The sequence below is a fragment of the Bombus vancouverensis genome, chromosome 5, assembly GCF_051014615.1.
Source record: "Bombus vancouverensis nearcticus chromosome 5, iyBomVanc1_principal, whole genome shotgun sequence".
NCBI lineage: Eukaryota > Metazoa > Arthropoda > Insecta > Hymenoptera > Apidae > Bombus > Bombus vancouverensis.
Genome location: NC_134915.1, coordinates 15,617,826 through 15,640,187, shown reverse-complemented (window position 1 = coordinate 15,640,187; position 22,362 = coordinate 15,617,826). Strand labels below are relative to the sequence as shown.

The 22,362-nt window shown below is 31.7% G+C and overlaps 4 protein-coding genes across 12 annotated transcripts; 1 reads left to right on the top strand and 3 right to left on the bottom strand.

The window, feature by feature from the left end:
• Positions 1-176: 176 nt before the first annotated feature.
• Positions 177-3,479, top strand: LOC117158432 (uncharacterized). The gene is made up of 6 exons (XM_033337312.2): positions 177-954; positions 1,086-1,344; positions 1,425-1,551; positions 1,635-1,903; positions 2,017-2,162; positions 2,238-3,479. The coding sequence occupies exons 1-6, from the start codon at positions 516-518 to the stop codon at positions 2,729-2,731; spliced, it is 1,734 nt and encodes a 577-aa protein (XP_033193203.1). The 5' UTR covers positions 177-515; the 3' UTR covers positions 2,732-3,479.
• On the bottom strand, positions 2,742-4,387 carry Rfk (Riboflavin kinase). The gene is made up of 5 exons (XM_033337315.2): positions 4,250-4,387; positions 3,892-4,069; positions 3,368-3,516; positions 3,182-3,284; positions 2,742-3,120 (listed from the first exon to the last, which is right to left on the bottom strand). Exons 2-5 carry the CDS (start codon positions 3,977-3,979, stop codon positions 3,017-3,019), a joined length of 444 nt encoding a protein of 147 aa, XP_033193206.1. The 5' UTR covers positions 3,980-4,069; positions 4,250-4,387; the 3' UTR covers positions 2,742-3,016.
• Positions 4,388-4,698: 311 nt separating this feature from the next.
• On the bottom strand, positions 4,699-9,441 carry LOC117158433 (3-oxoacyl-[acyl-carrier-protein] reductase FabG). Of its 3 annotated transcripts, XM_033337314.2 has the most exons (11): positions 9,284-9,441; positions 8,310-9,165; positions 8,162-8,228; positions 7,771-8,103; positions 7,521-7,694; positions 7,284-7,436; positions 7,047-7,208; positions 6,626-6,955; positions 5,455-5,771; positions 5,165-5,366; positions 4,699-5,099 (listed from the first exon to the last, which is right to left on the bottom strand). In XM_033337314.2, exons 1-11 carry the CDS (start codon positions 9,360-9,362, stop codon positions 4,857-4,859), a joined length of 2,916 nt encoding a protein of 971 aa, XP_033193205.1. In that variant the 5' UTR covers positions 9,363-9,441; the 3' UTR covers positions 4,699-4,856. The 3 variants fall into 3 exon arrangements, with proteins under 3 accessions (XP_033193205.1, XP_076475007.1, XP_076475006.1); XM_076618892.1 differs by lacking the exons at positions 6,626-6,955; positions 7,047-7,208; positions 7,284-7,436; ... (3 more) ...; positions 8,310-9,165; positions 9,284-9,441 and adding an exon at positions 5,964-6,099; XM_076618891.1 differs by lacking the exons at positions 6,626-6,955; positions 7,047-7,208; positions 7,284-7,436; ... (3 more) ...; positions 8,310-9,165; positions 9,284-9,441 and adding an exon at positions 5,911-6,061 and having other exon boundaries at positions 5,455-5,773.
• A 1,016-nt stretch (positions 9,442-10,457) lies between these two features.
• Positions 10,458-21,587, bottom strand: mdu (mitotic spindle positioning protein meduse). Of its 7 annotated transcripts, none has more exons than XM_076618395.1 (6): positions 20,715-21,587; positions 13,804-13,941; positions 12,392-12,697; positions 11,603-12,048; positions 10,948-11,113; positions 10,458-10,746 (listed from the first exon to the last, which is right to left on the bottom strand). In XM_076618395.1, the coding sequence occupies exons 4-6, from the start codon at positions 12,037-12,039 to the stop codon at positions 10,642-10,644; spliced, it is 708 nt and encodes a 235-aa protein (XP_076474510.1). In that variant the 5' UTR covers positions 12,040-12,048; positions 12,392-12,697; positions 13,804-13,941; positions 20,715-21,587; the 3' UTR covers positions 10,458-10,641. The 7 variants fall into 7 exon arrangements, with proteins under 7 accessions (XP_076474510.1, XP_076474505.1, XP_076474504.1 ...); XM_076618390.1 differs by lacking the exon at positions 12,392-12,697 and adding an exon at positions 19,213-19,405 and having other exon boundaries at positions 20,715-21,583; XM_076618389.1 differs by lacking the exon at positions 12,392-12,697 and having other exon boundaries at positions 20,715-21,476.
• Positions 21,588-22,362: the final 775 nt, after the last annotated feature.

Here is a 22,362-nt window from a genome sequence, read left to right as displayed (position 1 = left end):
AATGATTTTTCCCATAAACAATATTACCTACTAGCCGCGTTGGTAGGAGGCTTTCTCCTCTTATCTTCATTTATTAACATGATCTATAACCAATTGGCATCGTGGATCGTTACCCTCACTTTTCCTAACGGAAGGTGCGAACAGCCAATCCGCGTTGTTAATTAAAAAGGGCACACTCACACCGAGCTTTTCTCCGTAATGAGATGAGAACACCTGGGGAGAAATAGACAAAACCATCGAACAGTAAATCTGATCTCTCCGATCAGTGTAAACCTGTGCTGTGCTAGAAAATAAAGGTAATAGTTGCGTTACGACGCAGCTATTTTATTTTATTAACGAACCCTTAAATTTACGTGACATATACGTGATTGATAGAAATAAATATATTTATGTGAAGTTTATGAAACTTTATACGAGAAATATATTTTCTTGCGTATTTGTTAATGGTTATAATACATCTTAAAGTGAAGTCTGCTTATTGCTATTGATCATAACCTGCAATTTAAAGTTAAATTATGATGAATACGGAAGAGGTTATAATAGAAGAAATAATAGAAAACAGAAATTCAAATAATGGATTTATGGACCTTATATCAAATGTTGAAGAAAGTAGTTGCGTTCCAAACAAAGTAATTATTGAAGATTATTCACTGTACAAAAAAACTACACAAATCAATGTTAATGAGACAAGTCAATTTACAAATGACTGCGAGGTAATTATAACTGATAATGCTGAAATTAAACAAAATTCTAATAAGAAAGATGACATGAATGAACAAGCCGAACAAAACAAATCAGTCATACTGTCAAATACTAAACAAAATGAAATACTTATTAACGATACTGACAGAAATCAGAATACAAATGAAGATGTAACATTTGAAAACTTGGAACAAAAAAGTGATGATGATATTTGTATCATACGTGAAATAAATACAGTATCTTTGGCTCAAAGTAAGGATATAGGGATATACTTATTATCATAATCAAAATTATAAACAATTTTGTTATATATATTATATTATACATTACAAATAATTTTGATATTAAATTAACAATTGCAATTTATGTTTCCTTTTTAACAGACAGTGATAAAGTATCTTCTCTTACTAGTATTGCTATAGAATATGGCAATTCAGATTCAGAAACAGAATTTAATACTGATGAAACAAAAAGTGATAGCAATCAAAATCAATCTTTGAAAGAAGTACAGATGCAAACTTATAGGCAAAATAAAGAAGTATCGTCAAGTGAAGAAAGCGATAGCGACGATTCTACTAGTAGCAGTGATTCTTCAGTAATAGTTGAATCAGATGATTCAGATAGTGATGATAGTTCAAGCAAGTATGCTATTCATTTTTGTAAATTTTTATACATTAAATTAATTTTATACGAAATTTTAAAGCAATTTCTTGTATATTTAGGAAAGGCAAAGAAAATAATGTAAGAAGAAAAAAGAATAATGAAATGAGAACTGAATTAGATGATTTACCTCCTATTGAAGACTTAAAAATTAGTGTACCTGAAGTATTATGTGATCCATTAGGAGAGGTATTTATAAATATTAAATTAATACATATATGGATAATCTTGAAAATAGGATAATATCTTCATAAGATAATATTAAATTACAGGTTGCATGGATGGTTGAACAACTAGTAGTTGTAAAACCAAAACCTGACAAACCGACATTGAACTTAGATACAGTTTTATTTATTGAGAAAGGACAAAGGACGTTAGGAAAAATATTCGATGTTTTTGGACAAGTGAATGAACCTCATTATTGTGTGCGATTCAATAGTTCTGAGCACATAAAAGAATATAACATTACAGCAGGAATGACTGTTTATTACTGTCCAAATACGGAATATACTTCTTTAGTATTTCTACATGAATTATTAAAGTGAGTTTATATATTTAAATATGTATATAATTATACATACTATTCTTATTTATATTTATTACATTAATTTATAAGAAATTAAACATATAGTAAGCAATTTATGATTATTACAGAATCAGGGGTATTGATGCAAATGCGGATGATCCTCCAGAATTTTCAGATGATGAGGAAGAACGGGCTTATTATGAACAACTAAAAGCAAAACAAATAAATAATGTTAATGAAGCTGAAAATCCGTCTAAACGAAAGCGTACTTCTAGTGAGTTTCTTATGTAATATTTATATCTTTTTATTTGTTAACATTTGTATTTTCTATTAACATTTATAATTTTAGAACCTACTACTGGATGGCAAACCAATCATCCGTGGAATAGAAGTATGCAGAATCAAAGGAAAGGATTTTATGCACGAGGAGATAGACGATTTCCTTCTACACAAACAGAAAATTATTCTCAGAATTTATGGTCACAATCCTATCAAACTAATAGTGAACCTTATGGATACGGAATGTGTTCACTGCAACCTGTGCAATATATGAACCATAATGTTAGTGGTCTTAATCAAAATTTTTATGGCTCACACAATTACTATAGTGAAAATAGTAGCTCAACATATCTAAATCCTAGAATTCCTTTCAATACATGTCCAAGAGTTCCTCCAGGATACATAACACCACAAAATCATCCAAATTCATCTACAAATGTAAGGTTTCCTTGGCTACCACAAGTGTCACAAGTTCCTATTCGAATGAAATTGCCATGGATATCTATACCACCACCTCCACCTCCACCACCAACTTCATCACCATCAGATACTACTTCAACATAGTTAATATTAATTACTTATGAATTATATTTTTAATTTAATTATATATATATAGTTATATATTATATATATAATTGTATGTATATTGAAAATAATAGAAATTATATAATGCAAGTTATACATATATATAATATGAAATTAATAATTAAAGGTATTTATATTATAGACATTATCCCTAATTAGAGTATGAGTTAATATTATTTCCGCATATAGTGAGGAAATATTGCCATAACATGATCATATCATTTGTAATACAAATTATGATTATAGTACTCTTATACAATCAGATTATTCCTTAAAGAATGAATTATCTTTATAAACCGCCATATCTGGTTTCTGTAATTGTTCTTTGGCAATTGTAATATCATCTTTTATCGCTCGAATTAATTCCTCTGAAATGATAATGATTAATATAATAAAGATGGGACAAATTTTGATACAGTTACTATTTACCTTCAGAAGTAAAATCTTTTTCTGGCCGTACATATCCCGTAAAAACAGCTTTAATTTGTTTCCCATAAAAATCGTTCTCAAATTTATGCATTAAATGTATCTCCTACAACAATGATACATTATTAAAAAATGTTTTCAAATTTTCATGTTATCAAGTATCCAATTAATTATAATTTACATTCGTACCACCGTCTTTTTTTCGTTTTTATAAAACGGATTCCAACCAATACTAGCAACCATTTTATAAGTTTGTCCGTCTATAGAAGCCCATCCATAATAAATTCCAGTACTAAGATCACCAGGCAAATTATTTACTACCTCGTCTTCAAGATTTGCTATAGAAAAATAATTTTATAACTACATACAATATTAACAAAATATTATTGAAAAAAATTATTTTTTTTTATTTATACAATTAGTTTAACTTTCGCAAGTTTTTAAATCAAAATATTTCTTAATAAAAAGCGATTAACATATCGAATAAACACACAAAATAAAATAGTGATTAATACGATATATAATATTAAATAACTTTTTAACATATTTCATATATTCCCGCCAATAAGTATGTATACAATAAAGCGATTATGTCTTTCAATTGCATACAATTCTAAACTATTCTCTGCAACATTAACGTAATTTTAAATTGTTTCTGATTAATTTCAAAATTTTCGAATCTATCAAACAAAAATGAAATTGTTGAGTGTTACCTGTAGGTATCCCCAAGGCTTTGGAACCTCTGCCAAACCCCCTAACTACCGACCCTGATAAAAAGTATGGTATGCTTTTGGTAGACATAACGAATCTTGATTTCGCGTCAGACTGTCAGACTAGTAACGTAACTAGTAGCGTGAATGAATGTTACTTTAATGCTTCATAATATATTATCTTGAAAGAAGATAAAGCGTTCGTTATATGACGTGGCATATTTACACGCTATTTAGTTGTATAAATTCATGTTGATGAAATGAATGGACTACTTTTAAAACAAATTATTTAATATGTTATACGAATAATTTCATATTTATATAAAATGAGAATTAAATATAACATTGTGAATATACTTACGGAAAATTTTTCCTTAGATTTTTAATTCTGTTTAAACTGATAATTATCGCATGTTACGGGTTATCTATGCATAACTTTTTTTTACTCCTGTATTATCATAACATAAATTAGTTCTTACAATTTCCTCTGACAACAATAAATTATTGAAAGTTGTTTATTTTTAGCTTGTTAGTAACAAAAATTTCAACATTGAAAGAAATATAAGCAGATTTATAAAATAAAATCTTCTTTTTGTGTTGAAATTCAATTATCTTCTTATTTCAATTTGAGCAATATTGAAATCATTTTTTGTCTTAATATAATTAAAGTAAAGTATTTTGCTATGTTTTTTTATTGTGGTATTACAATACAATTTAAACGAGTAGTTAATAGTTCTATATTTACAAGTCAGCAAATAATGTGGTAAATTAGTATAGGTTAATACATTGTGAGCATTATATAATAAGAAATCAAATTTAAACTATTTATTTATTGAGAAACGTTACTTTTTTTAACATGAGAAATATTTCTAAAAAGAATACAATATATTAATGTTGAATGTAACTTTTATCATATTTTTAATTAAAAAGGTATAAAATTATTATTTCCACCATATATAAAATATAATTTAGCGAGGACACATGAGATGTCTTCCTCCATCAACAGATAAAGTTACACCTGTAGTGAAGCTGGCATCGTCACTTGCCAAATATGTAATTGCTTTTGCAACCTCGCTAGGATCTCCTGTTCTGCCAAGTGCATGAGTTTCTTTACTCTTAGCAAAGAATGCTTTTAATTGGTCTTCTGACATTCCACTACTTCTATGAAGATTTGTTATTATTACACCAGGATTTACGGCATTAACCCTCACCTATAAATTAAGGATTAAATATAAAAGCTACTATTGTAATTAATAAGTTTTCAAATCAAACATACTTGTTTTGGTGCAAGATCAAGAGCTATACATCGTGTGAATTGATCAATTGCTGATTTACTCATACTGTATGCTAAAACTCCTGAGAAGGATCTTATTCCAACTACACTTGATACATTCACAATATTACCTTTAGATTCTACTAGATATGGAACAGCCAACATTGTTAAATGATATATTGAACGTACATTTATGTTGAAAACTCTAAAATATTTACATGTTTAATATATTGTATAAAATTAAGATTAAATTTTATTGATTTAAGCTAGATATACAAAAGATAGACTTATACCTGTCATATTGTTCTAATGAAGTGTTCTCTATGCCTCCATTTTCTAATATACCAGCGTTATTAACTAGGATATCCAGTTTACCATAATGTTTAATAGTGGATTTGACAATATTTTCAACATCACTTTCATTAGTTAGTTCTCCAGTTACAATTAATGGTTTGTCAGGCTTACATTGTTCAGCGACTTCATTTAATTTCTGTATATTACGACCTGTTAATGATAATAATGCACCAAGTTGTGAAAACTGTACAGCAGTTGCTGCTCCAATGCCAGAACTAGCTCCAGTTATTAATACAACTTTTCCAGCAAATGCCATCTAAAAAAAGTAATGAATTACAATTAATTAAATTTTATTTTAAAAAATTAATATTCTTATAGTCTTTAACGTTTCTGTAATTCATAAACTTTATATATTTTTATATAAAAATTTTTAATACTTCCATAATTACTTAACTTTCTTGATATGTAAAATATATTTAATATATTATAAAGTTTTATAAAATCTTACTGATTTATATAATTTATTTATATTGCTCAGAGTTACGTTCTCGTGATCGTAATTGAAGTAAGACTAAATAGTTGCCATGCCATCGTTTGATAATAACCTAACGTAGAATTTTTACGAATCGACTATAGATAAATTATAACCATGGATACTATCACACGCTCATAAACTTGGCTATCTTAAAGTTTACATTTGCAATGTAAAATTATGATTTAATATCCATGAACCTAAATGTATGTAAATTTATAATTTATTCAAACTGTGAAAAAAAAATGATAAGAGCAAACGTAATACTTAACTTCCATAAGACTATATGTAAAAATTAATTAATGCTAACATATAATAATATTACAATATAATTTTGTACTTTTCGAGTAAAAATTAGTACATAATGTGGCCATTTTGCATATAATAAAAATAAAATATATTCTTCAATTTGTCAATTTTATTTTTTCTAATTCAATTATTACAATATTTAAATATTTTTCAACTTTTTCTACAGATATACAAATCTTTTCAATATTCCACTCTTTATCTTTAACTTTTTTCACAATTCCCTGAAGAGATAATTTTGCACTTGCTAACAGTGTTCTTTTTTTCTTAGGTTCACAATTGGAAACATATTGCAAATACATTTCTGCTAACATACAACACAATTGTAATACTTTCTGAACTGATTCTTCTTGTAAAAGCCATTTGGGATCTGATACGGCAATACGATGTGCTTGGTGTAAATAGTGTAGTGCTTTGTCATTATCAATATCAGTTTTTTTAAGAAAAGTAAGTTGTCCATACATTCTCCAAACATCAGAAATATTAGGTATAAATGAAGTAATTCTTCCAAATAATTCTAAAACTTTTGGAAGTAATTTTTGTGCAGACTTTCCATCTGAATCATTTACATTGTTTAATACAGCATCAGTAAGTATATCAAGAATTTGAACATCTAAATGGTGATTTTTCAAGTCTAAAATACGATGATAACATCGAATTACCTAGAAAAATGTGTAAAAGACATAAATCGTTAAAAGATATATGATTTTCGGGAAGGTTAAATGTTATTTTATTAATATTATGTATTCGTACTTCTGAAAAATGTCCTAAGTCAATGCTAACAACCATTAAATTATCCCAAACTTGCCACTGATCATAGTTACACTTTAAAGCATCTTGAAGAGATTTCCAAGCTTTTACTTTATCACCTAGGTTTATATAAGCTTTTGCTAAATTATTCCAAGCCTCGAATGTCTATAATTAAATCGCCAAATTCTTTAATGTATATTATTACGTAACAAATTAATAATTGAAAATATTAATACAAACTGTTTGCTCTAGTGCACAATAACGTTTATATGCTGTTGCTGCCAATTTCCAATCTTCCACTTGTAAAGCAGCAAATCCAAGTCTAATCCAAACATTTTCTTGAATGTTATTTAATTCAACTGATAATTTTAAATGTGGTATAGCTTCCTCATACTTAAAAATAAAAAATAATATATGTATTTAATTAAATTACTAAGAAAAGGGGAAAACTTTTCAAACTTATATTTATGTACGCACATTTTGTTTGGCAAAATAAAAAAATCCCCAATGTCTTTGAGCTCGACTACTTTTTTTATTAGACAGTTCCCATGCTGTTTCATAACAACTAGGTTCTTGAGTTGCATCACCTAATAAGCACCATAATTGAACTGATGGTTTTTTAGATATTTCTTGCTGAATAATTTCTGCTGCCTAAAATTAAAAATAAAATATAAATTTACGTGTTTCATGTATGCTAAGAAGAAATTACATAAACTAAAATATATACTTTATGTCTTAGCTCTAATATGTTGTAACAAGCAATAGCTTCTTCCCATAGTTTGCTCTTCAAAAAAATATCCAAAGCACCCTTTACTAACCCAACACTTAGCATCAATTGTGCCCACATTTGTTCTAAAGCCCAAACTGGCTTAAGACCACTGGCAAAGAATAGGTCCATTCTGTTTGTAACACAGATTTTTGACTTGTTTAGTTCATGTATTAAATATTCCATTTGTATCATTGATCGTTCAACAGTTCGTTTATCCTCAGATTCTAAAGAACACCGATGATATAGAGATGCTATTTTTAAGGACCAATTTCTTGTATTATTTACCACAACCTATTAAAAAATAATCTTTGGTAAGAAAATAAAAAATATAAAAGTCAAAAATACTTACAGTTAAATAAGGTGTTACTTCTTCATCTGTTAATTTATCCTTTGGTTGTGATAACTGTAATTGAACGCTATTAGAAGTAAAATTTAAAATAAAATATGAGTTTTGCTTTATAAATATAGTATAACAAAAATGTAAAATATATTCTTACTATTTTGCTAATATAATAGCTTCTTCTATTGCTCCTAATTGTGTATTTTCTATATTTGTTGAAAATTGAATATGTTCTAATCTAATATCATCATTCAAATCCAAAGATTTTGGTAAATTTTCACAATATCTAGAAGGAAACTGTTCCTTTTCTAAAGTTATTCCTAAAAATAGTTGTGCCTTGTCTTCTTGATATTTTGTACGTTTACCTAATGCACCTTCAAGATTTAAGCTTAATTTCGCTCCTTCTTGAGCAAGTTTAACATATTTTTCTGAATTTTGAATTCTCCTATAATAAAAATAAAATTGTGCAGCTTCAATATAAAATAATGTTTCGCAACACAAATTTTCTTTCAGCATTTGCAAATCATTGATTTTCTGAATCAACTGTTCAGTCTCATCAAATATTGTACCGGAACTTTCATTTAGTATAAGTTGATGTAAAAGATTTGCTCTAAATAACCACCATATACAACTTTTATAAGCATTTTGTAGAATTTTATTTGAGAATATCATCTTAGAAAAGTAAAGAAGATCCGACATTTTAACATTTGCATTACATTCATCGTGTAACGATAAATTTCTAAGTATATTTTCTTCTTTAATTTTTTGCCATTCAATATCTTTTTCAATTTGTGGGCCTGTCCAATTCTGTTGAATAAAATATAGTAAAGAAGCTATGCCTGTGCATAGCCAAGAATCATGCGAGTCTGTTTTTTCTATATTGTCATGTATTAATTTGGAAACGTTATTGCTATTATTCAACTCTTGAATTAGATTTGAAGATAACTTATTATTTATGACATCTTTATAATTTCCATTTAATATATGTTGCACACAAATAGGCAGGTTATGACCTGAAACAAGTAACATAAAATATAAAACAAAATTTGATTATAGCAAAATATATTGACCGACGATATAACCTAATACGATATATAAACATATACGTATATTCCAAAATCATTCATTTACCTTCATTGTTAACGACATTTATTAATAATGAAATTTCGATTTCTTCATTTATTGTTTTTTCTGCATTTGAAAGATTCATTATTGCGACGTATTACTTGACGACACGTGGAAAAGCTTGCATATTATTCACAATCGGAAGTCAATAATTATACTGACACAGATATTCACAATATAAGAAAAATATTTAATACAGAGGTTTTATACATTTTATATTACATGTTATAATACATTGTAAGGAAGTTATTTATTAATGTATTGTATTCCATACATGTAATTAATTGTTTGTAAATTAATATTATGAAAAATAATAAAAAAGTTACTTCTGTCAATTCTTGGACATAGCAAATAAAATATAATTATCTGTATATACATATATCATATATATGTATCTACAAAATAAAAAATTAATAAATATATTTTATAGTAAATAAACATATAAAAATATAACTATTTTTATTTATATCTTATGAATGTACAGACCAGGTTATGGTTATACTTACTGTAGGTATGTTAAGTTTTTTATTAATATTCATTCATCAAGAACTACCTATATTTACAATTTAATATGTCTATATAAAAAAATGTAAATTTATTGTATTTTTTATTGCGATTCAAAACAAATATTTTCAATACATTTTAGGTGTTTTGTTGATAATTAAAAAATACAAGAGAAAGTTTTGAAATATGTATCTTATTAATTACATAGTTGCACAAACTATTTTTTTATTATTACTATATCGGAACGATACTATCACATATGCAAGTAAATTGAATACAATTATTCTTTACAATTGATTAAGTACATAATACATATTATCTTGCTTATATGATCTATAATAATGATTATATAGCACATGTTAAAGGAAATCTTTAGAATTAGGAATTCTCAGTCATTTTTATGTGTCTATATAATATAATAATAGGTATATATATTACAATTAACAAGCGGATATATTAAATATATGCTTGTAATACTTAATAATATTTGTTGACCCGTACAAAGGGAAGATAATTTTTTTTTTCATTACTGATAATTTTTTTTCTTAATACTGAAAACATTAAAAAAAAAGAAACAAAAAAGACATTAAATATAATATATGTTTAATCAGGTAAATGTTTTACTTTTGAATAAATATTTATCGTAACATTAAATAAATTAATTTGAAAACTGAAAAATGAATAAAACCAGCAATATATATTAGCCTGAAATATACATATGTGTGCTTGAAATACTAAAAGTGTTGCAGCACACTTTAAGGCTCATACCATTCACTTAAATGATTTGAGTACTTAAAAGGGATAATGTTAAGACGAGGATAAACATTGATTACTTATTTTTTACAAGGTGGTGAAATTTTTTAGAAATTTAGATCGCTCTCGTTGTTATTGTCATTAGACTCCTTCTTTGCAGCTATCAAATTTTCCCATTGTGCGATGAGAGTGCTCCTACGTCGTGGATTTGGCTATAGAATTAAATAAAGATTAGTAATTCATCATCGTTTGAAAATATGAACACATGCGTATAGATATACGTAATAATTCATTCCAATACTTGATGAAAACAAATAATTAATCATCGAGAAACACATATATTAAATATGCTATATACATTTGATTAATAATAATTAACATATTCGCATTCTTTTTAAAAGAACTAGCAATACCTTATGTTTTCCTTTAGCTTCTTTTTCTATTTCATCCTCATTTAAAGTATTTGTCGAGGTACCGCTTCTTAACGAACTTGAACCATCATAGATATCGGAATCGTTATCATTTCCAATGTCCAAAAGATTTGGTTGAGACTTGGCCAACATTTGAGACCGCATTAATCTAAAAATGTATGTAATTGTTTGTTATATCGTGAAATGAAAAACGTATAAATTATTACTATTAACCATAATAATTTACCTCAAAAATATACTTAATCCGATAATAATGTATGATTGAAAATGACATTAAATTATCAATCATATTAGTTACAGTTCTTAAAAAAATAACATTTAAAGTATCTATATCTTGTCATTTATCAACTCCATCTTCTACTCGTTTTTAATTTCACTATACAAGTACGCGATTAATATTCAATTGTCAAGGTACAAATGACTTCATTCATCGCAAGAAGATGACGTAAATAATAGTAAATTTTAATTCTAAATTTTAAATTTAAAAAAAATGAAAAACAATATTTGTAACATCGTCATTTTTGTGTACATTTCAATTTATAGAGTTAACCAATGTAGCTTCTGAACAGCTTAAATAATAGCTATGAATGCATTAACCATTATAGAAGTAAAATAAAATTAAAAATAAACATGTTACCTAAGCTCGTTTTCTCGCTCTTTCATCTCATGTAATTCCTTTTGAATTTTTTCTTCCACAGGGACGTATCCCTTTCTAACGGGAGGCTTTTTCGGCTCATCGTCTGGTTCGAGTTGAATTTCCAGACTTCTATTGAAAGCCTTGATGCTCAGCGGATTGAGCGTGATACTGGGTGCCATGGGTGGTGTTAGCGCGTCGTTACCCGCAGATTTTGGTTTGTATATTTTCCCCCTAGTCGCCAGAAACCTGTGCATCAGCCCTTTCTGACTAGGTGCCGTTGCAAAACGCAAAGGTGTCGGAGTGGTGCGACTGGATATGACTCCATTCGTCATCTTTGGCGTTAAGGTAGGCGTAGACGGTGTAAGGTTGACTGCTTCTAGAATTTGTGGCGTGGACGTTGTTCTCTTCAGTTTTCCCGAGGCCAAAGCTTGTGGCATGCGACGCACCTGTTATACATTATTGCAGAAAATTCTTATTATATTCGTTTTGAATTTGTCGCAATTCGAAATGAAGATAATTCTAATTAAAAAAAAAGAAGGAGTAATGGTAACGTTGTAAAAATTTAGTCACGCGACAATCTATTTGCAAATAGAGAACGAGTGTATTCAAAATAACTTCGCATTATCTTTAAGAACAAAAGTATAGCGACCTTTGCAATACACTGTAGATTATTTAGCAAGCGCAAATTATACGAGAGCTACATTCTCAATCATTATTATCAGCACGACACAATAGTCACGTCAAGAGCAAGAAAAATGGCTGTTTCACCGAAAATGGCATTACATTAACCTTAACATATCGGCAGATAAGATATTTTCATCGAAATCGTGGCCTGGCAGCGTTACGAAGACCGAATGCAACCGGCTGTTTGCGAAATAAATGTGCACACTCTCGCGTCCTGTAGCAATTACTTCGCACGCCTGCTGCTAATTAATTAGCGTAAAGTATAGAAAATCGCGCGATCATGCCGAGATTATTAATCTGGCGATCGCGCGTCTGTTTCCATTATCGAAAGCGTGCCACGATTTTGGCGAACGAAAGAGTATGACGTTGGCTCACGATCCTCATTAGTTCCGTTCTGCTTAAACGTACCCACTATAAATATAAAAGCAAGCTGTTATACTTGATCGACTCTGCTCTGTCCACAGAATATTTTGCATATAAAGTTACTTCAAGAACTCGCTATATTTAATCTCAGGCACTTAGCAAGTATAATTAATGATAAAATTCGAATTTATTCGACTCGTAAACATTGACAGTATATAATGTACAATAGTATATAAATGTCACTTACTAATTTCTATCATGGTTTATCTTTATCTTCTGGAAATAAAAGGTAGAAACGATTGACCCGTTTCCGGTTAACTGTGTAAGTCATTAAACAAATGTGTAACTTTGATCGCTTATCAGTATTTCTACTTTCTGTATTTTAAAATCCTACCAACAGTACATCTATATGTATTGGTGTAAATATATATTTCGTAGAGATCACGAAGGTATTTAATACAATTAAAGTATTGAATAGCTACACAATGAGCCTCGATACCTAGTGGGACCACTTTTTACACTTATTATATGTTTAAAATGAATATCCAAGTTGTATATTAGTTTTTTACTAAATACATGTTTGCACTAAATATTTCGTAAAGTCTATATACATCTCCAAGTCTGTTTCAAATTTTATCAATATAATCACGACAGTCGTGCCATTACAATATTAATGAAATTCCAAGGTATTTTATATAACACTGACAATATATGTGTATAAATTTTGTACATAAAAATAATAGTAAGAGGGACATACTAAAATTTTCCATGGTAAATGTTCAAATACTTTCGCGAGCCAGTGTATAATATTTTTACATCGTAGAACTTGCTTTAACAAAAATTTTCATTGAAACAGTATTTCTTCTAAGCTTGCGGCGCAAGATCTAATTTTTCATCGATGAATTCCCATCACGTCCGTAACAAGATTGAAACAGTGCGTTACGTGATGAATCATTAAATCAGTAAGTGCGTGTATAATCGTCCTCGTCGCTCACGGACATCACAGCCGTCCGATGCGTTTCGTCCCTACAAGGACTACGCAGGCATTTACTCTTTCTTTCTTTCGTTCAACGACCTTGAGCATGGTCGACACGAATGTACATATGTACACGTAACACACACGTATATACATATACGTGGAGTTTTAAGCATACCTTGGAATCCACCGTCTCGTGGGACGTGGTTTTAATGCTACCCACGTTTCTCAGCTCGTGCTCCCTCTCCGTGACCTCTTCGATCTCCTTCTGTATTCTGTCCGTCGCCTTCTTCAGCTGCTCCAACCTATGCTCCGCCTGCAACGAAATGGTATCACGTTCAATTCCATCTTTTATAGATAAAACGATAGAGAATTTAAAACAAATTGACCACAAAAACTGTGTCTTTTAAATAAAAAGAAAAAGCAGAAAGATCACAAATCGAAAGTTAAAAGATCGAATAATAATACATTTGTGATTCTTTGAGTTTCAATTGTGTTTTTATTAATCCGTTGTTCGCTTTTTCAGGACGGACTTGAAGATGAAGATCTCGCTATTGCAAATAATGACATCAAGACGCAAAATCTTCATCGGAACGAAGCGCGACGTACTGATAAGAACACGATCGAAAGCCGAAGAATCACAAAAAGTTTAAAATCGCCAAAAAAAATAACGAAAAACGTTTTTTAAAATTGTTCTCTCTTCCGTTGATTTAACTCGATTCGACGCATGTTTCCGTAATGTCAAGCGCGAGGCAGACTTTGATGGATGAGCAAGTCGTGGAATCCTCCGCGTTTCCACATTTTTCCAGTCGAGGATTCCCTTTAATTCTACCTCACGACGGACGCGATTGCATTCATACAGGCTGGCGTAATTATAGTAACCGGTGTTTTCAGATTGTTAAATTAATGATGGCGCAACCTGACCCTCGATTCCAATTTCAACATGAACCGTGTGACCAGTTTAAACACCGGTCTCTGAACGCCTCCGCGGTTTACGAACCTTCCTATTGCACTAGTCGCGATCCTCGATTTTCATGCGGGCGAAGGATACGAGAAAAAGCCAATGAGAAGCAGGAAAAAAAAAGAATACAAACCACGAGACGAATCAAGTTCCAGACTACCTCGTGTCGATCGTCTCGCTAACGGGAAGCGAATTCCAGAAAACTAGCTGAACACGACTGCCATACGATTAACCCGTTCTGCTCTCTTCACTTCGTCGGTACGATCCATCAAAATTTTTATAGTATGCTCCTAGAGAAGCTAATCAGGTTTGCTGTACGAGAACGAACGTGCACCACTAACGTGGCTTGTTTGCACAAGCTACATCGAACGAAATGGATCGATCTTCTTTTACGTGCGCTATTTAACGGGCTGTTATTGTTTCCGCGTTACTCGTGCTTTCGTAATTCTTTAAACATATATTGAATAAGTATTCAGGCACTTTTGTCAATTTGTAAATAACAGTACGTGAATTTTAGCAAAGCGTGCCATGCAATGGCAAATTAATGGCTAGTAGCGGAACTTGCTGTGCACACGGTGGTCTTCGTGGAATCGAATCAGCGGGCTATAAATTTAAATCGTCAATTAACAAGTTTGAGGTAGACTGCGGATTTTAAAAGCATAAAGATGTATAGAATTCACTAATATATAATATATAAGATATTCAAAGTAGATTAATCGTTATAATATTTAGTGGATGAAATAAATTTCTGTTTAAGTATGTGCAGTCTATAGATTAGAATTAGATACACGATTCAATTATATAACGGCTAATCTTAGATATTACTGCTTGGATTAGCAGTTTAGACAAATTTTTATCTCTCTCATTATTCTAGATGCTAAATATGCTGAAATTAATGGACGTCATATACAAAGATCTATAAGATATGCAAAGTATTCGTAATCTCCATTTAAATTCTACCTTCTTAGTTACGTTCACAGAAATATAAAATTCCACGGACCCGTTCGCTTTCCAAGATCAATTTTATCACATTATATTACTTTATTACGCATACAGTGATTTTATAAAGAACAAAATCACTGTAGATCGACAATCCGTAGTTTTGTAAAATCACACTTCAACAACAACGTGTATGTTTCAGACACGTTTTATACTTTCATTAAAAAGAATGAAAGAAAAACAAGCGAACGTTTTTTCTTATTCAGCATCTTTTTTTACACTCACCTCACTCGGCTAAATAAGAAAAAGTAGAAAACACATTTCTCGTGTTCGTTAATCAATTCCTTAATCAAATCGTAATCAATGTACAACGCGTGGCACTGTATTACCTAGTTCTTTCCCATGTTATTTAACGCGTTATAAAACTAGAATCGCTTTTCCAGCTTACTGAATCTCGCGATGTTCGACGATAACGCGAAACAATGCGAATAGTCTAACGATTTTGTTGCGGCTCGCGCCTGAGGAATTCAATACTTTATCTAACTATACTTAACCAGATTTTATCAATTGGTATCGCGACCGATAACTGCCCTTTGATTTTACACTGCGGCCATCACGAAACAAACGCTTCGTTCACGCGTTTTCAATCGATTTTAATGAGTGGACGTAAATTTTAATTGGAAACATCGTAACCCTTTAAATGGAGATCCTCGGATCGAAGCCAAGGTCGATTTTGTTGCCGATCGACAGATCGTTCGATGACAACGCGAAACGGATGTTACTTTGATGACCATTTTCTGTGACTCAAACACCTCGATAATGCGGCGATAACAATATCCATATATCTAAAGATATCATATTTGATATAACAGAAAGTTATGTGTGTACAATTTATATTGTAGATTTCTCTTTATGACATATCGGAATTTCGCTTAGTACAACAAATAATTATCTTTAGAAAAAAAAGGCACAGATATAATATAGCGATTAAACAAACTTTCAATGAGTTTTTCGTTACTGTTATATGTTGAATATACTACCTAAATATTGGTATGTATACTTATTTCGTATATTGTTTTAGATTCATTCACGGTGCACTATAAGAAAATCTTAGGCAACAATACAGTATTATAAATTTCACATCTGAATGACGAATATCGTTAAACTACGGATGTTTATGTAAATTTATATTTTTATGAACACACGTGATGAAACGCGCGAAGATTTCTTTCGCTTACAAACTAAATATAATAATGTATAGTATTCTCATAAATATATAAAAACCGTAACAATGTTAATCGTTACATGTAACCCGGTTATTAATATTTATTTCCAATAGAAAAATTGGAAGGGTGTCTCAAAATCGTTCATTTCAAATTCTTCGTCATTTCATCACACTGTCAAGAGATTAAATCAATCAACGAACGATCATTCAAACAGTAGACAAAAATCAAAGCCAGTGTTTCATTCTAGAAATTTAGAGAATTTCCCTCCGTCGTTTTTATCATTTCGACAGATCCCACGCGTGGAAGAACGATCTCTTTGAATGCAGATCGCAAGGGAATGCAGCGCGTTCGTAATTAAAAACGAAAGGAACCTTTTCGTCGGTCGTAACGTACGATTTCACAGTTTCATCTCAGCCTCCGGGACAATGGAACTCAGCCAATCAATCACTGGATCGTCGCGATCGGCCAGATCCTTCGATCTAGCTCTTGCTGCGGATTACGCGCGACTTATTGCCATGTCCTTCTGTCCGAGAACGGAAGGATAGAGGGTCGGCTCTTTCGCGGCTCGCAGAAGGAAGCAAACTCGCTCAGGTGTTTCGCCCGCACTTCCGCGTAGGAACCGAATATTACTGAAACGAGTTTGTTGAAGGGTTTCCAGGTGAGCAGCTGTAGCTTGGCCGGCCGTCTGGAATGCTGCTCATTGAAAACTGAACAGCAGCGGCTAGCACGGCTGCTTAACTGTAACCCGTGCCTGTTTCCTTTCTAAAAAAATGGGCCACCGATCATCTTCCTGCCTCTCCTTCCTTCTCGGCGACGTAACCCCCCGTCGTCGTTTTCATCCGTATCGATTGGCCGACTTAAAATTCCTCTCTGCTGATGCACGCTCGATTTCGTCGAAGGATAATAAATTTCGAGGTCGATACAAGATCGAGGATAACCCGTTAATAAATTGTCCGCGTACGCGGATCTTATTTTGCTGGTGAAAATCTCTCACTGACCCTACTGACTCCGTGATTCTCATTCGGAATACATAATTAACTAAAGTGTCTGCGGACGATTGCTCCTATGATTTATCGCTGCGAAATTTGTAGTTAGGAAATCAATTTGTAGAGTTCTGTTGACTTATAGATTAAAGGATATTTTTCATTCTACGATCGTCAGCGTAAATCTAAGAACGTCTAATAATCGTCGTTATACACTTCTTATATACTCTCGCTAATATGCACCGTACACGTATGCGTATGTAAACCTACAAAATTCTGAAAGTTTCTAGCGCTGAATGGACTTCAAAAACGTGAACGACATGCTGCGACAGAGAACAAATGCATGAGGTTGCAGCATCGCGTTTCTCGAATAGTATTAATGGTATTATCATCAAGATCGCTGAAAGCGCAACAGCTGTTTCAATTTTTCATATACCTGACGTTGAAACATCTGTCGAACCGCTTTAGAAACGAGACTAACCGTGCTACGTCCAACAACGACCCACATACCTTATATGTAATTAAATTAAACAGCATCGATGCCGTTGAGAAACGCAACGGACACCGTACGATACTTCTCGTGCGTGATAATTACGCCCCGCGGAAATTAATAAGCATTCAAAGCGCAGCCAATTTACGGGAACAACGTGGAATGTTCTTGTCTCGTGTTCGATCGCGGGCTACATGATTCGTCGCGTGTAAAAAATCGTGTATACAATAGCTCACGAAAGTATTCGAACACTGGTAGGAACATTTTTTATTTTTTAAAATTCAATGAGTCTCGTATTACCAACCTTATCCTTTTGTTCGGTTCTGAAGTTAAACATATGCTCTTCCAAAGCATTACTCATCGTAGTATTGAAATAATGCTTGTTTTAATAATTATACTTTTAGTTTCTACAAAACTCCATCAGCTTATCATCTATTTTTAAAAGACTTACATATCTATATCTTTGAACCTGTCAAGTTATTTTTATTTGAATTACCAATTTAACAAAAAGCATTGTACACCGTTATATTCATTATTATTTTACATAGTAATTAATTAAGTCCAAGTATTTAAAATTTTGTATCGTTTAATAGTAGTATCGTATGACTAAACAAATATGATACTATGCACAAATGAGATATATATGTATATATAAAAGTCGACAAAAAAAAAAAGTTTCGTTAGAAAGAAGATACGTATAAATACTTTTTATTGTCATTGTATGTCATTAGAGTCCTACTGTCTGATCATAAAGTAGCGCTAAAATCAGGAAGCCAACAGAAATGTACTTATCATGTCTTTTTTTTGTGATCCTCATATTATATCAGATCTGCTCCAAATTTTACCAATATAACTATTCTTTTGGCTTCGTGCCAATTGTGTCTTATTAAAGTATTTATGAAATTTTTTAATGTTTTATATAACGCATGTAATGCATACACATAAAGGATTTTTACAATAAGTGTAGAAATACTTTCGTGAGCCATACCATTATATATGCACGTCGAAAGATGCACGATACCGGTTCCTCCGTGAACGCGTGCAAGTGCAACCGCGAGTTACCAACTATCTCTCGACAGTTTGCATTTGAATTACATTTGTCCACAATCTCGTCACCGGTGTTAACCACCGTCCTCGACTGAGAGCTTCTTTCACGATATCCGATAACGCGTTAGAAACATCTGAAATATTTCATTAGTTGGTAAAAAGTCATAATAAAAACATTAAAAACTTCTCGTAGAATCCAGTACTACGTAATCTTAAGAACGTATAAAATGGAAAAAAAATGAAAGAGCAAAGAATAAAGAAAATAAAGAAGGGAAATAATGAAATGACGAAAGAATTGAATTGAATTCTATTTTAACGCTTGCTTAATGAATAGTTTGTAATTACTATTGTTCTACCTTATCTCAAATGGTATCAACTTTATGCTATCAACTTTATTGCTTAATTCGATATATGAATATTTCTTTATAAATAAAAAAAACATTAAAAAAACGAAACATGAAAATAAGAATAGAAAGATTAGGCTAAATTTTTCTGTTACTGTGTTCCACGAGTAACCAAGGATATTTCAATCTAAACGAACATGAATAGAATAACAGCTTTGAATTTTATTTCTACTTTTAAAATATTTCGCAGATTAGATGATATCGAACCGATCATCAGGAAGGTATAATCTTTCACATTTAAGTTATCCGAATGAAGAAAATCGAGTTTCCAGTGAGAAAGCGTGAATCGAGCTACTCACGTTCAAAAATCGCGTACGAGCTGATTTGAATAGTCGTCCAACCAGTCTTTCGAGAGCAACACGCTGACACGTGTGAATTCACGCATTTTTCATTTGGATAAACCGCTTTCGAGCGACATGGAACGATTCTGTTAAAATTGCCCGACTAAACGACATCGAGTATCGTGACATCTTTTCCAAGATACTTTCTCGAACAATTAATTCGTTGACTCATTTGGAATAAGCGACACTTTGCGATCGGTAATGAGTCGTATATATGAGCGCTCGCGAGAGAAATCGAGAATCCCATTGACGTTTCCCTGCTCGATCGTCGTTTAAAGGTACCGCTGTGTTGATCAATTCGTACGGTAACTTCTACCAGAGAAAAATATCGATACAATAGCATCTACGCGTCAGATATTAATCTGTTCTGACACAATGGAAAAAGGTCAATTCTACACCGTTGATTCTCACGTACACTACCGGCCATAAGTGTTAGAACATTTTCTAATATTTCATTATTTTTATTGTCTAGTTACTTCTTTATAAATATTACAATAAAGTTTTACAATAAGCACTAAATGAAGTACAATTTGTTAGACTGTCCCAATGAATGTAACGAGCAGGTGTCCTAATACTTATACGACTGACGATATAAATAGTACGTTTTGATAGCAAGATACGTAGTACGATAGTATGACAGTAAGATTTTGCTCTTCCACGCTCAATTTCTTATTCATACGCGTGTACACTAAACTTACCTCCATTTTCATTGTTGCTGCCGACAGGATTTCTCAGCGAAGGTCAAACACTAAATCCTTTGTCGGACGTGTTCCTTCTGCTTGCCGAACTCGAATTCGGTCCGTTTATCTGATCGTGGACGCAGGTGGTTTACGTTCGTATCTATTATCATGCCGCGCAGTTACGTCACATCGTCGGATCTCTTTTTTTTTCTTTTCACCGTGTACCCGCCGATGAAAGTGTAAAAGTTGCAAGGGGATTTGTTGGATTAAAATTTCTTCAATCCCGAAAAAATCGAACCTATCTCCTCTCCGTTGACGACTGCTTTTGAGAGTTGATCCGGCTTCGACTACGACCACCGCACCAAGCCGAATTCTCTTCGATCCGTGGCGTGGAACCGTAACGCGAAAGCTTGGTCGTGCTCGATCGATTCCCTTCAGATAATTTCCAACCTGACACCCGAAGAGGATCTCGCGTGATCTATGAGATGCGAGAGCGTGAATCGTGTTTGCCACGGCGACTCGAGACTCTCAGAGTACAGCTAACCAGATTGGTCGAGGGGAAACACGACAAGAAGCCGGTGTATATTATTGCGAGACGCGACAACGACACTCGCTAGACTTTGCTTTCGAAACTAATTTTTCGTGCACGTTCCATTCTTCTTCTTTACCCGGTTGCTCCTGTAATTTCCGAAACCGCGAGCTTATGATTGAAACACGGCTGAACTCCGTTCGGCGACTGCCATTTTACCTGCGTGACCTTGTTCCCCGACCCGTTCTCCGAACAAAAGCAACAGAGTCGAACCGCGCTGCATCTGATACAAATCACTTTTCGGCTTATCATGTGCGTAAATATACACTTTCGCAATTTCCATTCTATCCACCATGCGATGTCGTTTTTATTTCCTCTCTTATTTTTCCTAGTTTTATCTGAAACAACTAAAATGTTATAACCTGGTGCTTATTTTTACGTCGCGCAGATATTTTTCCTAGAAATATGACGACTATAATGAATAATAATGATAATTACTTTTCTAATGTAAATGATTGGGTAATTGTTTGTTCAATTAAAGAAAGTATCATATTATTATTCAGTAAACTTTATGTATACTTACATGATTGCATACATAACTTTCAATTTTGTTTAAATAGAGTTTTACATGTTTATAACAATTGAGTCTTCAATTCCTTTTTAACAGTATATCAGATATGGTATGGCACACAGGGTATTTGAGATTAAATCTTGGTGGAATTTAAACTGATATTAGTCTTTTTCCTTTACATTGAAATATAAAAATTACGATTGAATCATAATATTTGTAGTATGTTAAAAAGCAACTACAATTGTAGTAAACGTGCACGTAATCAAAGATTGTATTAGGCTTCAAATCTCACTACAATAGGCACAAATAATAATAACATTGCGATATAAAGGTATTTTTGTGTTGATAAAAGATTATACAAACTGTTTTAAATTTGATTTTACCGCATAATTGAGCGTATGCTATATCGCGCGCGCCATCTGTATCCTTTAGTTTTACATTTTTTAAATTCAAGGCGAATTATTTATAATTTTTGTAACAGATTTAGGGGCAAATATGATTAATGACTTTATGTAATATTTCATAAAATTAATAAGATTGTATTATATCTAGAATGTTATTAAAAT

Excerpts from the sequence above, each read along its gene's own strand:
- mdu (XM_076618389.1), bottom strand. Across the intron at positions 11,114-11,602 it reads GAGCGAGAAAACGAGCTTAG|ATTAATGCGGTCTCAAATGT; the intron begins GTAACATGTTTA and ends ATACATTTTTAG. Across the intron at positions 10,747-10,947 it reads AAGCTAAAGGAAAACATAAG|CCAAATCCACGACGTAGGAG; the intron begins GTATTGCTAGTT and ends TTAATTCTATAG.
- LOC117158432 (XM_033337312.2), top strand. The coding sequence starts at position 516 with ATGATGAATACGGAAGAGGTTATAATAGAAGAAATAATAGAAAACAGA. Across the intron at positions 1,552-1,634 it reads TATGTGATCCATTAGGAGAG|GTTGCATGGATGGTTGAACA; the intron begins GTATTTATAAAT and ends ATTAAATTACAG. Across the intron at positions 2,163-2,237 it reads TAAACGAAAGCGTACTTCTA|AACCTACTACTGGATGGCAA; the intron begins GTGAGTTTCTTA and ends TTATAATTTTAG.
- LOC117158433 (XM_033337314.2), bottom strand. The coding sequence starts at position 9,362 with ATGAATCTTTCAAATGCAGAAAAAACAATAAATGAAGAAATCGAAATT. Across the intron at positions 7,695-7,770 it reads TATTAGAGCTAAGACATAAA|GCAGCAGAAATTATTCAGCA; the intron begins GTATATATTTTA and ends TTTTAATTTTAG. Across the intron at positions 5,772-6,625 it reads AAGAAGAATCAGTTCAGAAA|ATGGCATTTGCTGGAAAAGT; the intron begins GTATTACAATTG and ends TACTTTTTTTAG.
- Rfk (XM_033337315.2), bottom strand. The coding sequence starts at position 3,979 with ATGTCTACCAAAAGCATACCATACTTTTTATCAGGGTCGGTAGTTAGG. Across the intron at positions 3,517-3,891 it reads AGCCTTGGGGATACCTACAG|CAAATCTTGAAGACGAGGTA; the intron begins GTAACACTCAAC and ends ATTTTTCTATAG. Across the intron at positions 3,285-3,367 it reads AAAACGAAAAAAAGACGGTG|GAGATACATTTAATGCATAA; the intron begins GTACGAATGTAA and ends TCATTGTTGTAG.